We start from the raw sequence: 17183 nt of genomic DNA on the forward strand, positions 1-17183 counted from the left end.
GCCATGTGGGTCACCTCCCTGACCAGGGCTTGAACTTATGCTGAGGCAGCTGCAGATAGCTTTGTAGGGCTGTGCTTTAACCCACTGCACCACCAGGGAGGGTTCCAATGAAATATGTGCTTGAAAGAGCTGAACACCTGTTTGGAAGGTTTTTTTGTTTGCTTGATTCAAATGAACTTCAACCATTTGAAATACAGACTTCACTGGCTGTGGGTCAACCCTCACCTACCCCTAAAAATAGTCTCTTCTGGAACACAACTAAACATCCTGACTCTCTGGCTGCATAACTGTTACCTTCCATGTATTGGTCCCCTTCATTGGTGTGAATTTCCCTGCTTATGTCCATAGTTGTTCCTGTCTCTGACATTCCTGCTGGGTGCGCCATGCTTTCTACTACCCCTTCAGGTTGAATCTGCTCCATGTTTTCTGGAATGTCTGGGGTTTCATGGAGCAAATCACTCTTTCCAGGAGACCCCATAAAATGTCCTGCTTGCAATATTTCTGGAGATTCCTTTTCTTTGGGAATTATTTTTAGAGATTGGGAATGCACATCTTTTCCTAGGGTTGCTGGAAGTTGCTGTACTTCTGCTCTTTCCACGAGCTGACTTCTCTCTAACACCTCCAGAGATTCATTTTCCTCAGCAGCTATTAGGAGTTGGGGTTGTTCATCTTTTCCCAGTTGCCATTCTTCACCTTTGTCCACAAGCTGACTTTGTTCCAATAATTCTGGAGATTCATTCTCCATTAGAGACTTTTCCTCCTGTCCTACTGCATCTTGAGCTTGTAGCTCTCTTGCTGCTTCTGGAGGACTTTTCTCAGCTCTTCCTGGAGGTCTCATCTCTGCAGCAGACCATATGTTCTCCGTGCCTTCCACTGCTGCAGGAGACTCACCCTGCCCTGCTTTCCTCAAAGGCTGACACTGAGATTCTGTTTCTACAGGTTCCGTCTCAGCATTTCCTTTTGAAGGCTCCATCTCTGGCTCCACCACCTTCTTTTCTTCGGCACCCCAAGCATCATCTTTGCCACCTGGCTGAGAGAGTCCACACTCTTTGAGTCCCTCTGGAAGCTGAGTGTTCCCTGTGGATCCTGGTTGGGCTATAGCATCTTTTGACAGGGACTGTTCACAGAGGGAGTTTACACCATTAGCTGTAGAAACTACTGCAATCTTGAGCTTCTCTGATGGAGGCAGGCTTTCCTCTTGTGTCTTGCCATAAAAAGTAGATTCTCTTCCCAGTGTGCATGGTTTGGGTTGGGCAGTGCAGGACTCATTTATTTCTGTGGTTGAAAAACATGTAATTATTTTTTGATCATTCATTTGAAAAGTAAAACAAAAGAGAAAACACAAATTATTATTTTGGTTTCTATCTTCAGAAATTGTATTGATGTCAAGAATCACATTTAACAGTACTAAAGAGTCCAGAATGTACAGGAGTCCAGAAGTACAGGCATCCAGAAAGGCCATGCTGTGACTAGCAGTCCTCAAGTCAAATTGCTTTATTATCTGCAACTCACCACATCTGAAACTACAAAACTCGGTAGTTTAGGGGTTTTCCTGATGGGCCCTCAGCACTGTCACCACTGAGGTGTCAATTCAATCCAGAAAGGGAGCTGACTCTCATCCTGACCCAGCACAGCAGAGCTCTCCTGTCTCCACCACTGCTCCCCTCAGCAGTGTATTTCAGTAGATTGGTCTGTTCTGCTCCCCACTCTGTCTCTGGTGAATCCTCTCACTCCCAGTACCTCTGGCCTATATGCCAGTTCTTGTACGCATAAATAAATCAATCTTTAAAAATGTAAAATAAAAACTGGCAGCTTTTATATGTGGGCTTCCTTCTGTATGTTGGCTTTGACTTTATTTACTCATGAAGTGTTTACTGTGCCAGTTCCAGATGGGAGTGCAGTGGCTATAGCATTTAAAAAGGAAGATATGATCCCTAATATTCTAGAGTTTACTGTCTGCAGGGAAATTCAAAGAGTAACTCCTTCTCTACAGTGCATTCCCTATGCGTGATCTTGTATGCAAGCATCTTCACATGCTTCAACATATGTCCTGGAGGTAGAGGAAAGTGCTCCATCATTTCTCCTAGCACTCTAACTGGAAAAGCAGGAAATCTCTTGGTCACAAACAGGAGACATTCTGTACCTAGTCTATATTTTTACATAATAAGCATCGTGGCCAGGTTCATTGTTTCCACATTCAAAGCAATGTTTACAGATGTGTCTGTCTGCTGAATCCTACATTTTACTGAATCATACACTGCTCTGGACCTCATCTTTTGTTGTTTGTGATCTTTCTTGAGTCTGTTGTAAGTTGATCTGTGCACAAATTTGTTGTGACAGCTGAACTAACAGAACTCTGGCTGTAAGTAAGCACCATTTAGTAACCACCCAAAGAGTTTAAGTACTAGGCAACATTACAGAAGGGATTAGAACTAAAACTAACATATCTGAAATTTGCATTACAGTGGAAGCTTTTCAACTCAGTCCATTATCCTAGTCAGAAATGAAAAGTTTCTCCCCCGCACTAGAAAACTCAAGTCAAGACAGTGGACATGCCAAACACCTCACTGGTATGCCTGCTGGTTTTTCTAGAGAACTGGTGACAAAGGAGGAACCCGGGCCTTTCCCTTGTTCCCAGTTTTAGATTCTTGCAGCTTTTGAGCTTTGCGAAGCAGGTATGCGGCATGAATCAGCTCCAAGGAGAGGTGTGTGTATGTGGGTGTGTGGGGGGGGATCACTCATATTCCTTCTCATCTTCATTGCTTTCTTCTCATTTCCATTCTATCACTTTTCATCCATCCAACTAACATTTGTGAAGTTGCAATGTTGCTATTGTAGCTGGGCTATTTTTTCCTTTTTGCTCATCAATGTGCTTAAAAATACTGCCCTTGTGTGCCTAGGCACAAGTTCTTACCCAAGGGTAAGTTCTGTCAGTTGGCAGATGTTAACAAGGTACTCATGTTTGAGGAGAGGTGAGTGTAAGCAATAACCCATACAACTGATACATGAAAACATAAAAAAATCCCATAAAGGGTAAATAAAAAATCAGACAAACCAATTTTCTGTTTTGGTAGAACTACCTGAATTTACATTATCTAAAATTAAACTTTTCTGTCACCAAGTAAATGCAATAACATTTGAAGGTAGACCTACTATAGTCATTGAACTGTAGCGAAACAAGAACATACAGTCAGAAGACACTTCTGGAACACTTTCATAAACACAAGTAGAGATGCAGAGCTCCTGCCAAGGGAGAAAGCTTGACCTGAAAGAGCCAAAGGGCCAGTCATCAAGCCATGACAAGATAGTTACTTCCTTTACATCTGATTTTCTAGTTTCATTTTCTTTGATTTCTTTTAGAATTCTATAAAATGAATTCTTACTTCAAAAAAACGCTAGTGCATGAAATATCACTTTTGAAATTAGCAAAGTATTTGCTCTCAAAAACAACAGTATCACAGACTGAGGATCATTACTGCCCCATAAGGGTACACTATTTGGGTAGCAATTTCATCTAGAAAATCTAAGGCACCTCAAGAAACAAAGAAGAGAAAGTGAAGATGATGTTTCTAGTATGTTAGTATGTACGAACTGTGGCACTTTACCAACCTACTCAGGCCTCGCCCTCACCCCATGCTTCTCTGGAAAGAACAACAATGGTCAGCATTCATGGAGGTGCTGTGTCTAGACCCTAGGAGGGATACTGCAGAGCTCCTACCTCCGGAAGTTTGATTTCACCTTAAAGATTGAGGTGCTTTAAGGCCAGTTGTGGTCCCTGAACCTGCACCAGCAGCATTACTTCTTTTTAAATGCTGAGTGTCAGTTTCCACTCCATATTTACTGAACCATAATCTGTATCTTCACAAGAACTCAGATGACTGGGCCATCATGGCAGCACTCGGGGGTCACCAGTGAAGGAGCTAATAAAGAGAAACTCAAGTGACCAGAACGTTTGAGCAAGGGACCTGGAACAGCTACAAAGAAGAGGGCAAATGCTGTAGGCTCCTATCAGAGAGAGTTTGCTGAACAACCTTTTCAGTATGAGGCATTTCAATATGGTGGCCTATAAGGCCAAGTTCATTTTATATCTGTATCTTAGATGATAACCGGTATTATTTGGATGTCCATTTTGAACTAAACATTCATGACCACGGAATATACTACAGGTAAATAACCCTTCACTGGTGACCCCAGAATGCTGCCATGATACCCTAGTCATCCAAGTTCTTGTTAAGATACAGATTATGGCCCTCCCTGGTGACGCAGCGTGTGAAAGCATAGCACTGAGAAGCTAAAGCCACTTCAGCATGAGTTCGATCCCCGCCTGGGAGATGACCACTTGGCACAGCAGACCTCTCCTGGCCTGCCAGCAGTGTACTTAGTCAGTTGACCTGTTCTGCTCCCCACGCTATCTCTGGTGAATCCTCTCACTGCTTCTACACCTCTGGTCTATACCCCAGTTCTGTATGAATAAATAAATCTCTTTTTTTTTAAAAAAAAAAGATAGAGATTATGGTTCAGACTTTGGTGACCTGGAAAGTAAATTAGCAGAAATGCCATTTTTCTGCCAAAAGTCTTATTACATTACCCAACATTTCTTCTGGATAAAGTGATTCAACAAAGTTACAAATATGAGATATCTGAATTGCACTGATCTAACTAAATTAAAACATAGAATATGGCTGTCCAAGCTGGTAACATTTTTCAACTCAAATAGCTTTTTTCATTTCATTACCACATTATGAAAGATTGATGGTTCTTCATCTTTACTCTCTTCTACTTAATGGACATTTCACTTAGTTACACGTGCCTGATACTGGTCTCAACGTTAGTCAGAGACATACAGAGGAGATCTGTATGTCTAACGAGCATGTTACCATCTCGGGACAGCTTCTGTCATACTGAAGCCAGGTCTGAGGAGAGGCCAAAGGGAGTGGGAAGTGCAGTCTGAGAAGAAGGCCCTTCCCTCCTGTGTGTGGGGCCATAGTATGCAGCCCCACAGGCTCCTAGGCCCTCCCATGGGGGAGGGTGTGTGGTCAGCTGAACTTGCCCCAAGACCTTTCTTTTCTCTGCTTATTTCCAACAACCAACCTTTGTTTCTGGCTACATGAGAAGTCTGAAATAAGTCTGGCTTATTTCAGCGATCTTCAGGGATGATAACACCTATGGAGTTTTCATTATTAAAAATATGTTTTTTTTTAATCAATCTTTTTTTTTTTTTTAAAGATGTATTTATTTGTGCATACAGAACTGGGGTACAGGCCAGAGGCTCAGGGGCAGTGAGAGGATTCACCAGAGACAGAGTGGGGAGCAGAACAGGCAGATCAATGAAGTACACTGCTGAGGGGAGCAGCGGGCAGGTCAGGAGCCGGCGGGTCAGGAGAGGTCTGCTGTGCCATGTGGTCACCTCTGGGGCAGGAAGGATCGAACTCATGCTGAAGTGGCTTTAGCTTCTTAGTGCTGTGCTTTAACCTGCTGCGCCACCAAGGAGGGCCCTGAATTTCAATCTTTATCCTTAAAGGCAAATTACTAACATCCTGAAAAATAAAGGAAACAGTGGGCTCTAAAATCTGATGGTAATTCCCAAGGAATGTGAACAACCACAATAGCACTGGAGATAAAGAAGGTTCTGAGACCATTATGGCAACACTCGAGATGTTAGCGCTGGCTTGGACGGTCATATTCTGCAATTTTGCTTTGAAACTATTACCTAGAACTGCCTGCATTTATACACAACAGGATTTGAAACCTGGCCAAGTTTGAAGCTTTTTATCAAGTTTGGTGAGCCTTTCAGGAAACTCTCAGTACTAGGTTTTTATTTTAAACCTGATTTTGTAAAATATTAACATCAAAGTGAAACTGCATACACGAACTGGGATGAGGGGCACCCAGTAACATGATCTGACAGAACACAATAAAGCTTTGTATGATGCTGTTTGCCTTTTCCTGCATGACTGACAGGCCCTCTTCACAAGCTATCATTCTCCTTTCCAGCCCTTCCTGGTCCATGTTACCTTCCAGTTGCTGTTATTCCTGGGTCCTGATTTCTAATCTGCCTCTGCTTTTCCAAGTAGTAATTTCATTCTCCTGAGGCCCCACCTCTGTTAACCCATCCATTCACCCACCCACTTACTCTAAGATACATAGTGCAGTTTTTCTAGGCCCCAGTTCCCAAAGGGAAATTGAGTTTGTGAAAAGATAATAAGAGTTTTGGGCTAAAGCCCCAACTCTGTCACTGACTACTTCTGAGAGACCTTGGGCAAATAAGTTATTCTTATTAGGCCACAGTTTTCTAGCTGCACATTACTAATGTTTACTTTAGAAGGCTTTTGCGAGGATTAAGTAAGATCATAAGCTAACATATTTGGAACAAGTAGGTTCTCTTATCTTGTCTCCTTTCTGCTACCCCATGTCTATGTTTTGATGTAGCTGTATTAATATCACAAAGTCTTCAATTTTAGAGAAATATTTACTGTATTTTTTGATGAGAGTGTAAATTAATACAACCATTATAGAGGACATTGGCAGTTCTCTCTCAAAATTACAAATGCACATAAATTACAAATAACCTACAGTTATACACACTCAAATGATGTATGTATGAAGGAATTCATTGTAGCTACGTTTGCAAACAGAAAAAGACTGGAAACCAATAAATACACCTCAATGGGGGACTAGTTAAATAAATCACACAACAAGTTATTAGGCTAGGGTAAAGAAGGAGAAGTTCTCTCTGTATCAACACGAAAGATTTCATGAAAAAACAAGGTGAAGAACAATGGGAATGAGACATTACATTTTGTGAAAAGGATGCGAGAGAGAAATGTTATTTTCAAAACATAAAGAACCTTTGTAAAAATATACCCAAAAAAATTCTAGTAAAAGTATTACCCACAGGGGTAACTGGAATTAAGCCTGCAATAGGAATGGGGTGGGAAGTATATTTTTCATTGCACACATTTTTCAACTGTTACCAATTTTTTGAACTTCACATGCAGTTTTTACAGTCTATGTGATTCATTATATGTGATCACCAGGCTGAGCACAAAGACTTACACAGTGGTCCCTGTATGCCAGCCTCCAGAGGGAATAAGGTCATACAAGACTTAGTCTAGAGACTTCTAGCACTTAAAAGAAACTTCATTTATATAATATCTGTAGGCAAGAAGCTCTATAAAAATGAAGTTTAAAGTTAATGATGTTTGTTTTTCAATTACAAAGAAAAAATACTTACTAAGGATGGAAATGCGGAAATGTCATTGTGTAAAAATACTGGTATCTCCACAAAGAACAATTTATATAACTGGGTGAAATTCAAGCCTCATCCTATTGCCTAGGCAGCATGGGCTCTAGGCAGCCAGTAAGAGCTCAAGCCAGAACAAGCGCATGATTATAGCTGTCAGTGGAAATGTACACATTCGCCTAGTGATGCAGTTGTCAATAATTACCACCTGGTTGCTCTGTCCACATAGGCGCTTCAGCTGTGAAATCTCAGGAAGAAGTCCGCCAGAAATGATGACATGTATGTTAGGAAAGAGCAGAGCAGTGATTACACCTATAGGCAGGGAACTGACAGACTGGGAGAAAGAATTGAATGCAAAAGCCCAGAGACCCTTTGGTCCATCAGAGTCTGCCCTGTCAACAAAACTTTTGCATTCCAATTCCATTGAGATGCTCAGGCCAGTGAATAGAATGGAAACTTTAAACACGACTGTTCTAATATTCAGAACTTCTACAAATACAGGGATTCTAGCTTCAATCTTTATCTAATCATCCTTTGGGGAGGAAAGCCTCTTTCCTCACACACTTCAGGGTATTCAGTACAACTTTATGTTCAACCACCAGACACCATGGCCTGTTTTTCACTTTAAGGAACACTGGGTAATTATTTGCCACCAGAGGTCAGTCTTCATTTCTGTCTCTGTGTCATCTTTCCCTAACCAGTAGCCTTTGGAGGTAGTCGGATAATGGGAAGAAGCTTAGTGGGATTCAGTGTCTGGTGTAAAATTATGTGAGCAGAGGTTTCCACACGACTGACAGTTTAACAGCTACCTGACCATTGGCTGTTATCTGACTTAAAACTGGCAGACAGAAAATAAGTACCTCTGCATTTTCATGTTACAGGATTTCAGAGTTATAAGAGCTCTCAGAGGTAATCTAGTCCAATTCATTATTTTATTATAATTTTGTTTGTGGCTAATAATATATATATATACATATATATATATATAACATTTCTTAAACCAGTGAGAGTTAAAATTCAGTTAAACAGAACTGTCAAAACAAAACTAGCATATTGACTAGTTGATACATTTTGACATCAACCCATGGCATTCTAATGTTCATGCTGCTAAGTTAAAGTAACCTCTTTGGATATGAAAGCAATGTTTCTCCACAGAAACATAGTTTCTCTATATCTATGTATTCTGCTTAAAATATCTCTAAGTTAAATGTTTTCCAAATAGTCCTAATTTAAGTTTGGGAGCAAATATAAACTTCACATTTGTTGCCTACTTCCAATCTATTTCTAATGGACTCTTACTTGGGGATATTTATTATATATTAATATGTCCATGGTACATATTACATGTGCTTAAAATATAATTGGGGATTATAATAAAATATCTTACCATAATATTAAATGTATTTCATTTAAATAAGCACTCTATTATATTTTATTATTTTTCTTTTGTTATTTGCACATTATATGACCATGTATCTAATGGGAATCCAGAGAAAATAAAAGATTTAAATCTAGTTATCACTGGCTGGTTTGAGAAAGAACAGAACAGGTAAGAGATCAACCTCTGAAATCACAGCACCTGAGTTCACAGCCCACCTTTGACTCTTACAGAGCCCTACAAAATTGGGCAAATTATTTGCTCTTACCTGTGAAATTCTGATGATCATATATGTTGATATAACATTATTATAAGGATTAAATGAAGTAATTCATTCAACAATTATGTGCCAGGTATTACTAGGCACTTAACAGTAAGTTAAGGCATACACAGGACATGTAATAAATTTCATCTAAAGCACATACATAGAATTTAATGAAGTTTTGAGTAGCAGAAACAGGAATGAATTATTTATCAGGCCTCCAAGATCTTGGAGTTGAAATGCTGATGAACATACGATAGTATCCAATTACAAGTTAGTATTGTCTGATTGAAGGTCAGAAGCAAAATACACCTGTTGATTGATTCAATATTGTGGTGAGCAATTTATGCAGTGTATTAATTAATTTTCTATATACTAGTGCTGGTTGTCAGGCATTTTAATATTTCTTTCAGAACAACACCTTCAAGAACTTAGAACAGAATGAATACACAAATACAACATGAGAGGTGGATGGTTACTGAAATTGATAATACAATGTTTTTTAAAACCGCATTCTTTTCTGAAGTAGGAATCCCATTCCTATTAGCTACTTTCACCTTCCTTAAAAGTAACAGTCCCAGGCCCTCCCTGGTGGCGCAGCGGGTTAAAGCACTGCACTGAGAAGCTAAAGCCACTTCCACATGAGTACGATTCTTGCCTGCCCCGGAGGTGACCACATGGTGTGGCAGACCTCTCCTGACCGGCCCGCTGCTCCCCTCAGCAGTGTACTTCGTTGATTTGCCTGTTCTGCTCCCCACTCTGTCTCTGGTGAAGCCTCTCACTGCCCCGAGCCTCTGGCCTGTATCCCAGTTCTGTATGCATAAATAAGTAAATCTTAAAAAAAAAAAAAAGTAACAGTCCCTGAAATATATGTTTTAAAAATCTATAATGAGAATTTTAGTGCTCTGTTTTTTAAATCAAAACGCTACTCCTAGGATATCTGGCCATGGCAGGGGATAGGAGTAGCCAGAATAATAAAATGTTACCTTCCTGAAGTGTCTGTTTTCTTGCTTTTCATATATAACTAAAAAAAGTTTAATCATGGAACAAAACAAAAAAATCAACCTGATACTATAAAACATAAAACATCAAAGAAACAGTACAGGTTTCTTGAGAGCATATTTGGGTACAGGGGCTTTTATCTTTTAGGTTGGCATGTATTATACACTGGGGATGGATTTTTCCATTTCTTCAATTGCTATCATCGACAAGGAGTTTGGAATCACTTTGATCTATGGCTTTAATCTTGTTGCCTACTTCAACATTTTTATGGCTTTCTGTGGTCTACTGAGCTAGAAATAAATTGTCATATAGCATGAAAATGACTGTCACACCCCTGCTTCTGACTGGGATGCACTGTCTGAGTTTTGAAAGAGCATTCATGGAAACTGTGCTCTTGGCAGGGGTGGAGTGGTAATATACATCTGAAGAGGCATGAATATATATCCCTAAATCATATACAATGTTTAACCAAAGTTATGGTAATAAAAAAATAAATAATTAAAAACAGAAAATTGTATGCTCCTTACAACAAAGTCAGAGAGAGAGAGAGATCACTGGGTTACTGGGATAACAGGAGGTGCTGAAAGAAGATCTGTGAAGATCAAAGACTATATATAAGATTAAAGAATTCTGCTTATCCTGAGATTCATCCTAAATGGCAGCCATTCAAAAGTTAAGAAGTGAGTTTAGGGTATAAAAACCAGTCATTCTTTAGCTCATTAACCTGCTTTTATAGTTTTCTCAGTATGTTTCACTATCAGAAATTATCTTAGTCATTTAACTTGTTTTGTCTTCCATCCCTAGTCCCACAAAAGTAGGGTTACCAGTATCTCTACTATCTAGCTAAAGAGCTGGCTGTTATACAACAGATGCTCAAAATATACTTGTTGAATTTCTTTATGAGATTCAGTGATGGCTACACTTTATCCTATGCATACTGACCAAGAAATATTTAAGCCAAAAATAGGGGGACATGCATCTGACCTCTTCACACGTGCAGGATCCTATCTGGTGGAGTGAATGCTCTCTGTATCCTTTGCTCGGAAGCTGAAATGCTGACAGAAAGGGTGAGGGAATAGCACATTCTACAAACCATGGGCAGCACCCCAGTCTTGAAGTATCTTATTTTATGTCCATTTTATCACCATATAGATTTCACTGGATGATGAGATACATGAAGTACATCATATAGAAATGAACCTATTCCACTGTCTCACGGTGAAGCAAGTACTTTTGATAAAAATGTAATGCTTCATGTAATATCTTGATGGGTGTGTAATGTCTTTATACTGTCCACTAATGATGATACTGGCAGAGGTACTGTGCAGGAAAAGTCAATGAACCTAATGTCTCAGTAAAGACACTATGTATTCTAGTAAAGACTGTTTCCAAGAAATCCAGTCAGTCTCATGAGGTCTTGACAGAAAAACGAGTATCATGTCTCTGCCCACAAGGAGAAATTAACGTTCCCAGTGAATCGGCACCTTCTGATAACGTGAAATTTCGTTACTTTTAGGAGACGTACAGTTACAAATAGGATCTACTGGTACGAAAGGAAGTGACTTAATTAAGAGAACTCAGCTTTAGCAAGTTAAGGCCAATTCCATGCCCAGCAATCACACCGCGGACGGGCTAACTCCGGCGTCAGGCCCGGCAGAGCCCACCCGGCCCACGGCTGTCTGGGCGCTCCGCGCCGCTCCAGATTCGGGGAGCAGCGGCGCGGCGCCCAAGGTGCCACTCCCATCCTCACTGAGGAGATCACCCCTACGGGCCGAGTGGCACGAGAAGCACCCATCGGGCCCCCGCGCCGCGCCTTCCTAAGCCTCCCAGCCAGCTGACTCGGCGTCCAGAGGCCCGGGGGACAGGCCGGGGAGAGGGGAGTCCCGCTCACCGCTGCGGAGCTTGCTGCTGTCGCCAGCCTTGTGGAGGGCGCTGCTGGAGCAGCCCATCGCGGCAGCCACCTGTCCCAGCCCCGCGCGGCGTGCGCTCCCGAGGCTCGAGTCGGCGCAAACCGCACCTGCGGCGCCCAAGTTCCTGCGACACCCGGCTCCCGCGGGCGCAGAGCGCAGGCGCACAGGGGGGCGCCCGGGTTGGGGCTGCACACCTGGAGGGGTCAGGAAACTGCCTCAGGTGGGAGAGCCGAGAGCCCGGACGGGAGAGAACCGGCGCTGAGACTAGGAGCTGGAAGAGAAGGGAGAGGGTGTGGTAAAGGCAGAGGGAAAGGCCTCCGGTGCAGGGATAGGGATGGGGTCCAGAGGAGGGGGCGGAGGTAGGAGAGCGCACCTGAAATATCACCTAATAACTAGGGAGGGGAGGAGGCGATCGTGGCCGGTGGCTGTTGATTGGTAGACTAGATTTGCCAGGACAGTCCTTACTCTTGCGTAACTTTAGTACAGTTACCACAAGGAAGTTTACTTACCAGGACCACCCATTACATTTATCTGACTTGCTTCTTTTCAGTTCTTTTTAACCGGAAATAACCCGTCTCTTTGTCTTTCACGACCCAGACATGTCTTGAGAGCAGGCCATTTATTTTGTAATGCACTTCTCAAAGCGAGTTTGTTGTTTCCTCCTGATTGTTTTTAGGCCGTGTACAGTTTGGGCTGGAATATACTGACGCCATTGTGTATTCACACCAGTGTACATGCCCCCCTTTTTCCTAACATTGTGATCATTTTGATTAGCGAGTTAAGGTATCATCTACCAGGTTGAGAAAACCTATTAATAAATTGCTATTAACTAAATTTTTCAAAACCACATTCTTCCCCGAGATGAACTCACAGATCAGTTAAAATGTTAAGTACACAGCTTGAAATTCTCTACATCTTAAATGTTTTCATGCTACACTGAACCCAGCTGAATTCCCAAGTTTTCCCCAGCAATTATTTTTAAAGAGTTGCCTGAGGTTTCTTTCTCTCAGAGATAATTTGTCAGCCAAATAATACTCTCAGCCATTTTTGTCAGAGGAAGCATTTTATAATCAGATGAACAATAAATATTTAGGTGTCCTGTGAATATCAGGAAGTCTTTCTCATGAACTACTCCAATGCTTACTCTAGTAGTCTTAGGAATAAAATGGCTAAAGGAAAGAGAAGACAAATGTGGGTTCAACATCATGTTCCTCCACTTACAACATTTATTTGGCTAAGTGCAGTTTGTCAACAGCAAGAAGAACCAACTGTAAAACTCTGAAATGGCACCCATACTTTTTTTTAGCAGACCTACAATCCACCTCCTGAAAGACTGACTCAATCTCTTGGAAACAATCTTCTTTACTAAAATACATAGTTATCTTTACTGAGACACTAGGTTAGATTTGCTTTTCCTGAACAGCACTTTTGCCAGCACCATCTTTAGTGGATAGTATAAAGACATTACACACCCGTCAAGATATTACATGAAGCATTACATTTTTATCAAAGCACTTGCTTCACCGTGAGATAGTGGAATAGTTTCATTTCTATGTGATGTACATCATATATCTCATTATCCAGTGAAATCTATATGGCGATGAAGTGGACATTAAATATTTGAGTCAATAATAAGATAAAATAAGATACTTCAAGACTGGGGTGCTGCCCGTGGTTTGCAGACTGTGCTATTCCCCTCATTGCTCTCCAGGCTTCTTGTTCACCTTGTGAAAAGAAATAAATTCCTTTTCTGCTCAACTCAGTTTGTTTCTGTCCCTTACCACACTATCTAGATATATACAAAGCATAACCTACTTCCCTTCCCTGACGGCTCTCAGTATTTAACTATTTTGTCTTATCCTTTAGTATAAACATGATAAAGTCTGGTACAGCTGACACTATGATTATTTAAAGATTATAGTACCGTGATCTGTTAATTCTTGAGGGCAGTTCATAAATCTTTTAACTGCCAAGGACTCCTTTTGTCATTTTTCTTTGATACCATGTTTGTTCATTTTGACACCCATGTTCAGATGTCACAAATTCTGTATTATTTATCTCTTCATTAAGTAATCAGTGACAAATTCTGATCAGTATGACATGCAGTGTTATTACATTGATTAAATCAGCTAGAAACAAAAAAATGATAATTTAGACTGTATTACAACTTTATTAAAGATAAAATTACATGGTAGGCACTTCAAAATTATTGAAAACGTGTAAAATCACATAGTTTTGCAGCTGAGAAACATAGGAACTCCCTTTTACAATAAAACTTCAAAAACTGGATTTAAGAAATATAAATTAATAAAAAAAACTCAACCTTTACAAACACCATTCTACTTTTCAAGTGTCACTCCTTCACAGTAAAACAGCAAATAAAGTACCCTGGGCTCTATGTACTTAAGTGAAAAAATACAAAAACACAGGGGTCAGCAAACTAAGGCCAAAAGAACTGAAATATTACTTTTTAGTCCTCTATGGCATATCTGCTAAATCCTGCTCTTATAAGGTGTGGAGATGTTTATAGTCATCTTGAAGCACAGGATTTCAACAATCATTTTGGGCAGTTATTTCTTCTATAGCATACAGGTTTTGTGAGGTTGTGACTAACTTTAGGTGCGGGCAAGTGGACTGCAGTGGGGAGAGTGGCAGGAAGGACAGGGATTGAGGAAAAAAATTAACATCCACTGCACACTTACCCTGTACAGGGCTCTATGCAAGATGCTTTATACACCATGACATTTACTGTGATCCTCACAACCCTAGAGGTAGATGCTATTCTATTTTTATTGATGAGGAAACTGAGGCTTAGAAAATCTGCCTGAAGTCATGCAGGTATTAAATAGAAAATCAAGAAATAACCTAAGTCTGTTTCCAAAAACTTAAGAGTGGATTCAGTTATGATTTCCTAGAAAGAATTTACAAATATTTCGTGATCATGATTCAAATAGTGAGTGCTTTGGACTTCTCTCGGTTTCTAGTATAAAACTACAGTTAAGACCCATGGGAGAGAGCTTCTCTGGTGGCCAAGACCCACATATGGCACAAACGACCTGCTGTCTTGCCTCTGCTTCCCTTAGTAGTATATTTCAGTAAATCCACCTGTTCTGCTCCCCACTTTCTCTCTGGTGAATCCTTAGACCCTTGATCCCAGCCCTTGCACCTCTGACCACACACACACAAGATCCATGGGAGAAAGCAAGTCAGTTTTTTTTTTTTAATAGTATAGTCAGGACCAGAAACTTTGTATCATATAATGAAAAACACCTTAGGGAAGTCACCTCCGAGTGCTTCAATTATACATTCTCTAAGAAGGAGGAATTATCTATCTTGATTACTGGGGAAAAGTGAATACTGAAAAATTTTGAAAGTCATATAAAAATGTAAGGCATCTTCCCACGGGGATTACAACTGAGATGGAAAAAGGCACAAAATTATGTAAAAATAAACTAATATTATTTAAGAAAATGTAAGGCATCTTTAGTTTATGTGTAAGCAAACAGGCTTCAAAACCAATTTAGCTATCTTTCTTTAGGTTTCAAATTTTAATATTTTTAAGAATCATCTAGGATGTTAATTCAACTTGGATGTAATGTCCCATACCCCAAAATTTCTGCCATAGACTTCAGTGAGTACTGAAGTCAAAATTCCAGGTGATTCTGCCTTTGGTGAACTGGAAGACACACCCGAAAAATACTACCTTAAGACACAATTGATGTTTCAGAAGAAATGCATTGGAAAAAAAAACTATTAAAAAAGGAACTTCTTCGGGCCCTCCCTGGTGGCACAGCGGGTTAAAGCACAGCACTGAGAATCTAAAGCTGCCTCCGCATGAGTTCGATTCCCGCCTGCCCCGGGAGGTGACCACAAAGCGCGGCAGACCTCTCCTGACCCGCCCGCTGCTCCCCTCAGCAGTGTACTTCGTTGATCTGCCTGTTCTGTTTCCCACTCTGTCTCTGGTGAAGCCTCTCACCACCCCTGAGCCTCTGGCCTGTACCCCAGTTCTGTATGCACAAATAAATAAATCTAAAAAAAAAAAAAAAAAAAGTTCTGTATGCACAAATAAATAAATCTAAAAAAAAAAAAAAAAAAAAGGAACTTCTTCTGTAACAGTAATGAGTGCATATTGTAGAATAACTGATACAGTACTAAAATACATAAAAAAGTAAATGTCTTCTCTTTACCACACCACATATTCTCTTCATTGCTCAAAAAAAAAAAAAAAAGGTTTGATGACTAGTTTTCAGATATTTTATCTATGTATAAACAAGTATGCTGGTTGAGGATACAAAGCATTAAATGTTGCTATTAAGAATAATGCTGAAATAACTTTGTTCACATGTCTTGGAGGCCACTGTGACTTCCTGTGGGATAAAGTCCAAAAAGTGTATTGCTGAGCCAAAAGATTCAAATAATATGAAATGAAACGAGGACACGAAAATAGTTTACCTATTGATTTGGCTTCTCCCCCCCCCCCCCCCCTTACACTGTTTATCTGTGCACACTAGCTGATGCTCCCCGCGTGTGTAGTCCCCATAGGTCTCCCACAGCCAGTCACCCATGACCACCACCATAGTCCCCTGTGTGCTTCCCTCTTATTTTGACCCATCTCCTTACCCCTCTCCACGTCTGATCTTAGGTTTGATTTTTTGGCGGTGATGACTCTCACAACAACAAAAAACTTTTTTAAATAGGCCTGTTTATCGCTCTCTGCGCAAATTCAGCTTACAAGTTCACTCTAATGTGATCATGAAGTCATCCAAGGCAAGCAAGCAGCGAGCACCGTCCTCGCAGGGTCCCACAAGCAGGAGAGAAGCTTTCGCAGCTGCCTCTGCCCGCGGGAATAGACTGCGCTGAACAGACCCAGAGTGCGGCGCGCTGGAAACCTCCTGATGTCTCCTCCTGATGTCTCCCCCCCTAGAACCGCGGCTTCGGGCAGAGAAGGGTTCCGCCACACTAAGACCGCCGCCACCTCTGCCGCCCCTATCACCTCAACCTCTATCAGCTTCTCGGCTTGACTCGATGTACCTCGGCTCACAGTCCGCGGCAGAACAGCAGCACCGCGTAGCTTGAAGTCTCCTTGTAGGAGCGTACGGCCCCACTACCATTCTAAGGGTCCGTGAACACGGATACTCACCCTCCGCTGCTTGCCCCGCCCCTTCCACGTACGATTTGCTTCCGCTTCCGGCCCTGGCGCTAGTCTGTACGGAGAAAAGCTTTGCATTGTGGGAACTTCTTCCTTTCTCTCTTCCCGACACACACACAAGATCCATGGGAGAAAGCAAGTCAGTTTTTTTTTTTAATAGTATAGTCAGGACCAGAAACTTTGTATCATATAATGAAAAACACCTTAGGGAAGTCACCTCCGAGTGCTTCAATTATACA

The 17183-nt window shown here is 41.1% G+C and overlaps 1 protein-coding gene across 1 annotated transcript in view; it reads right to left on the bottom strand.

Annotated features, from left to right (window-relative positions):
• ERICH5 (glutamate-rich 5) overlaps positions 1 to 16372 on the bottom strand; it is a 19696-nt gene extending 3324 nt beyond the window's left edge. Inside the window, exons 1-3 of the mRNA XM_004680012.2 lie at positions 16285 to 16372; positions 11777 to 11989; positions 295 to 1275 (exon numbers count right to left, since the gene is read on the bottom strand). Of these exons, the coding sequence (XP_004680069.2) occupies positions 295 to 1275; positions 11777 to 11989; positions 16285 to 16372 (1282 nt within the window). The remainder of the gene's footprint in view (positions 1 to 294; positions 1276 to 11776; positions 11990 to 16284) is intronic.
• Between the last annotated feature and the right edge of the window lie 811 nt (positions 16373 to 17183).

The sequence above is a fragment of the Condylura cristata genome, unplaced genomic scaffold, assembly GCF_000260355.1.
Source record: "Condylura cristata isolate star-nosed mole 26May11 unplaced genomic scaffold, ConCri1.0 scaffold00009, whole genome shotgun sequence".
NCBI lineage: Eukaryota > Metazoa > Chordata > Mammalia > Eulipotyphla > Talpidae > Condylura > Condylura cristata.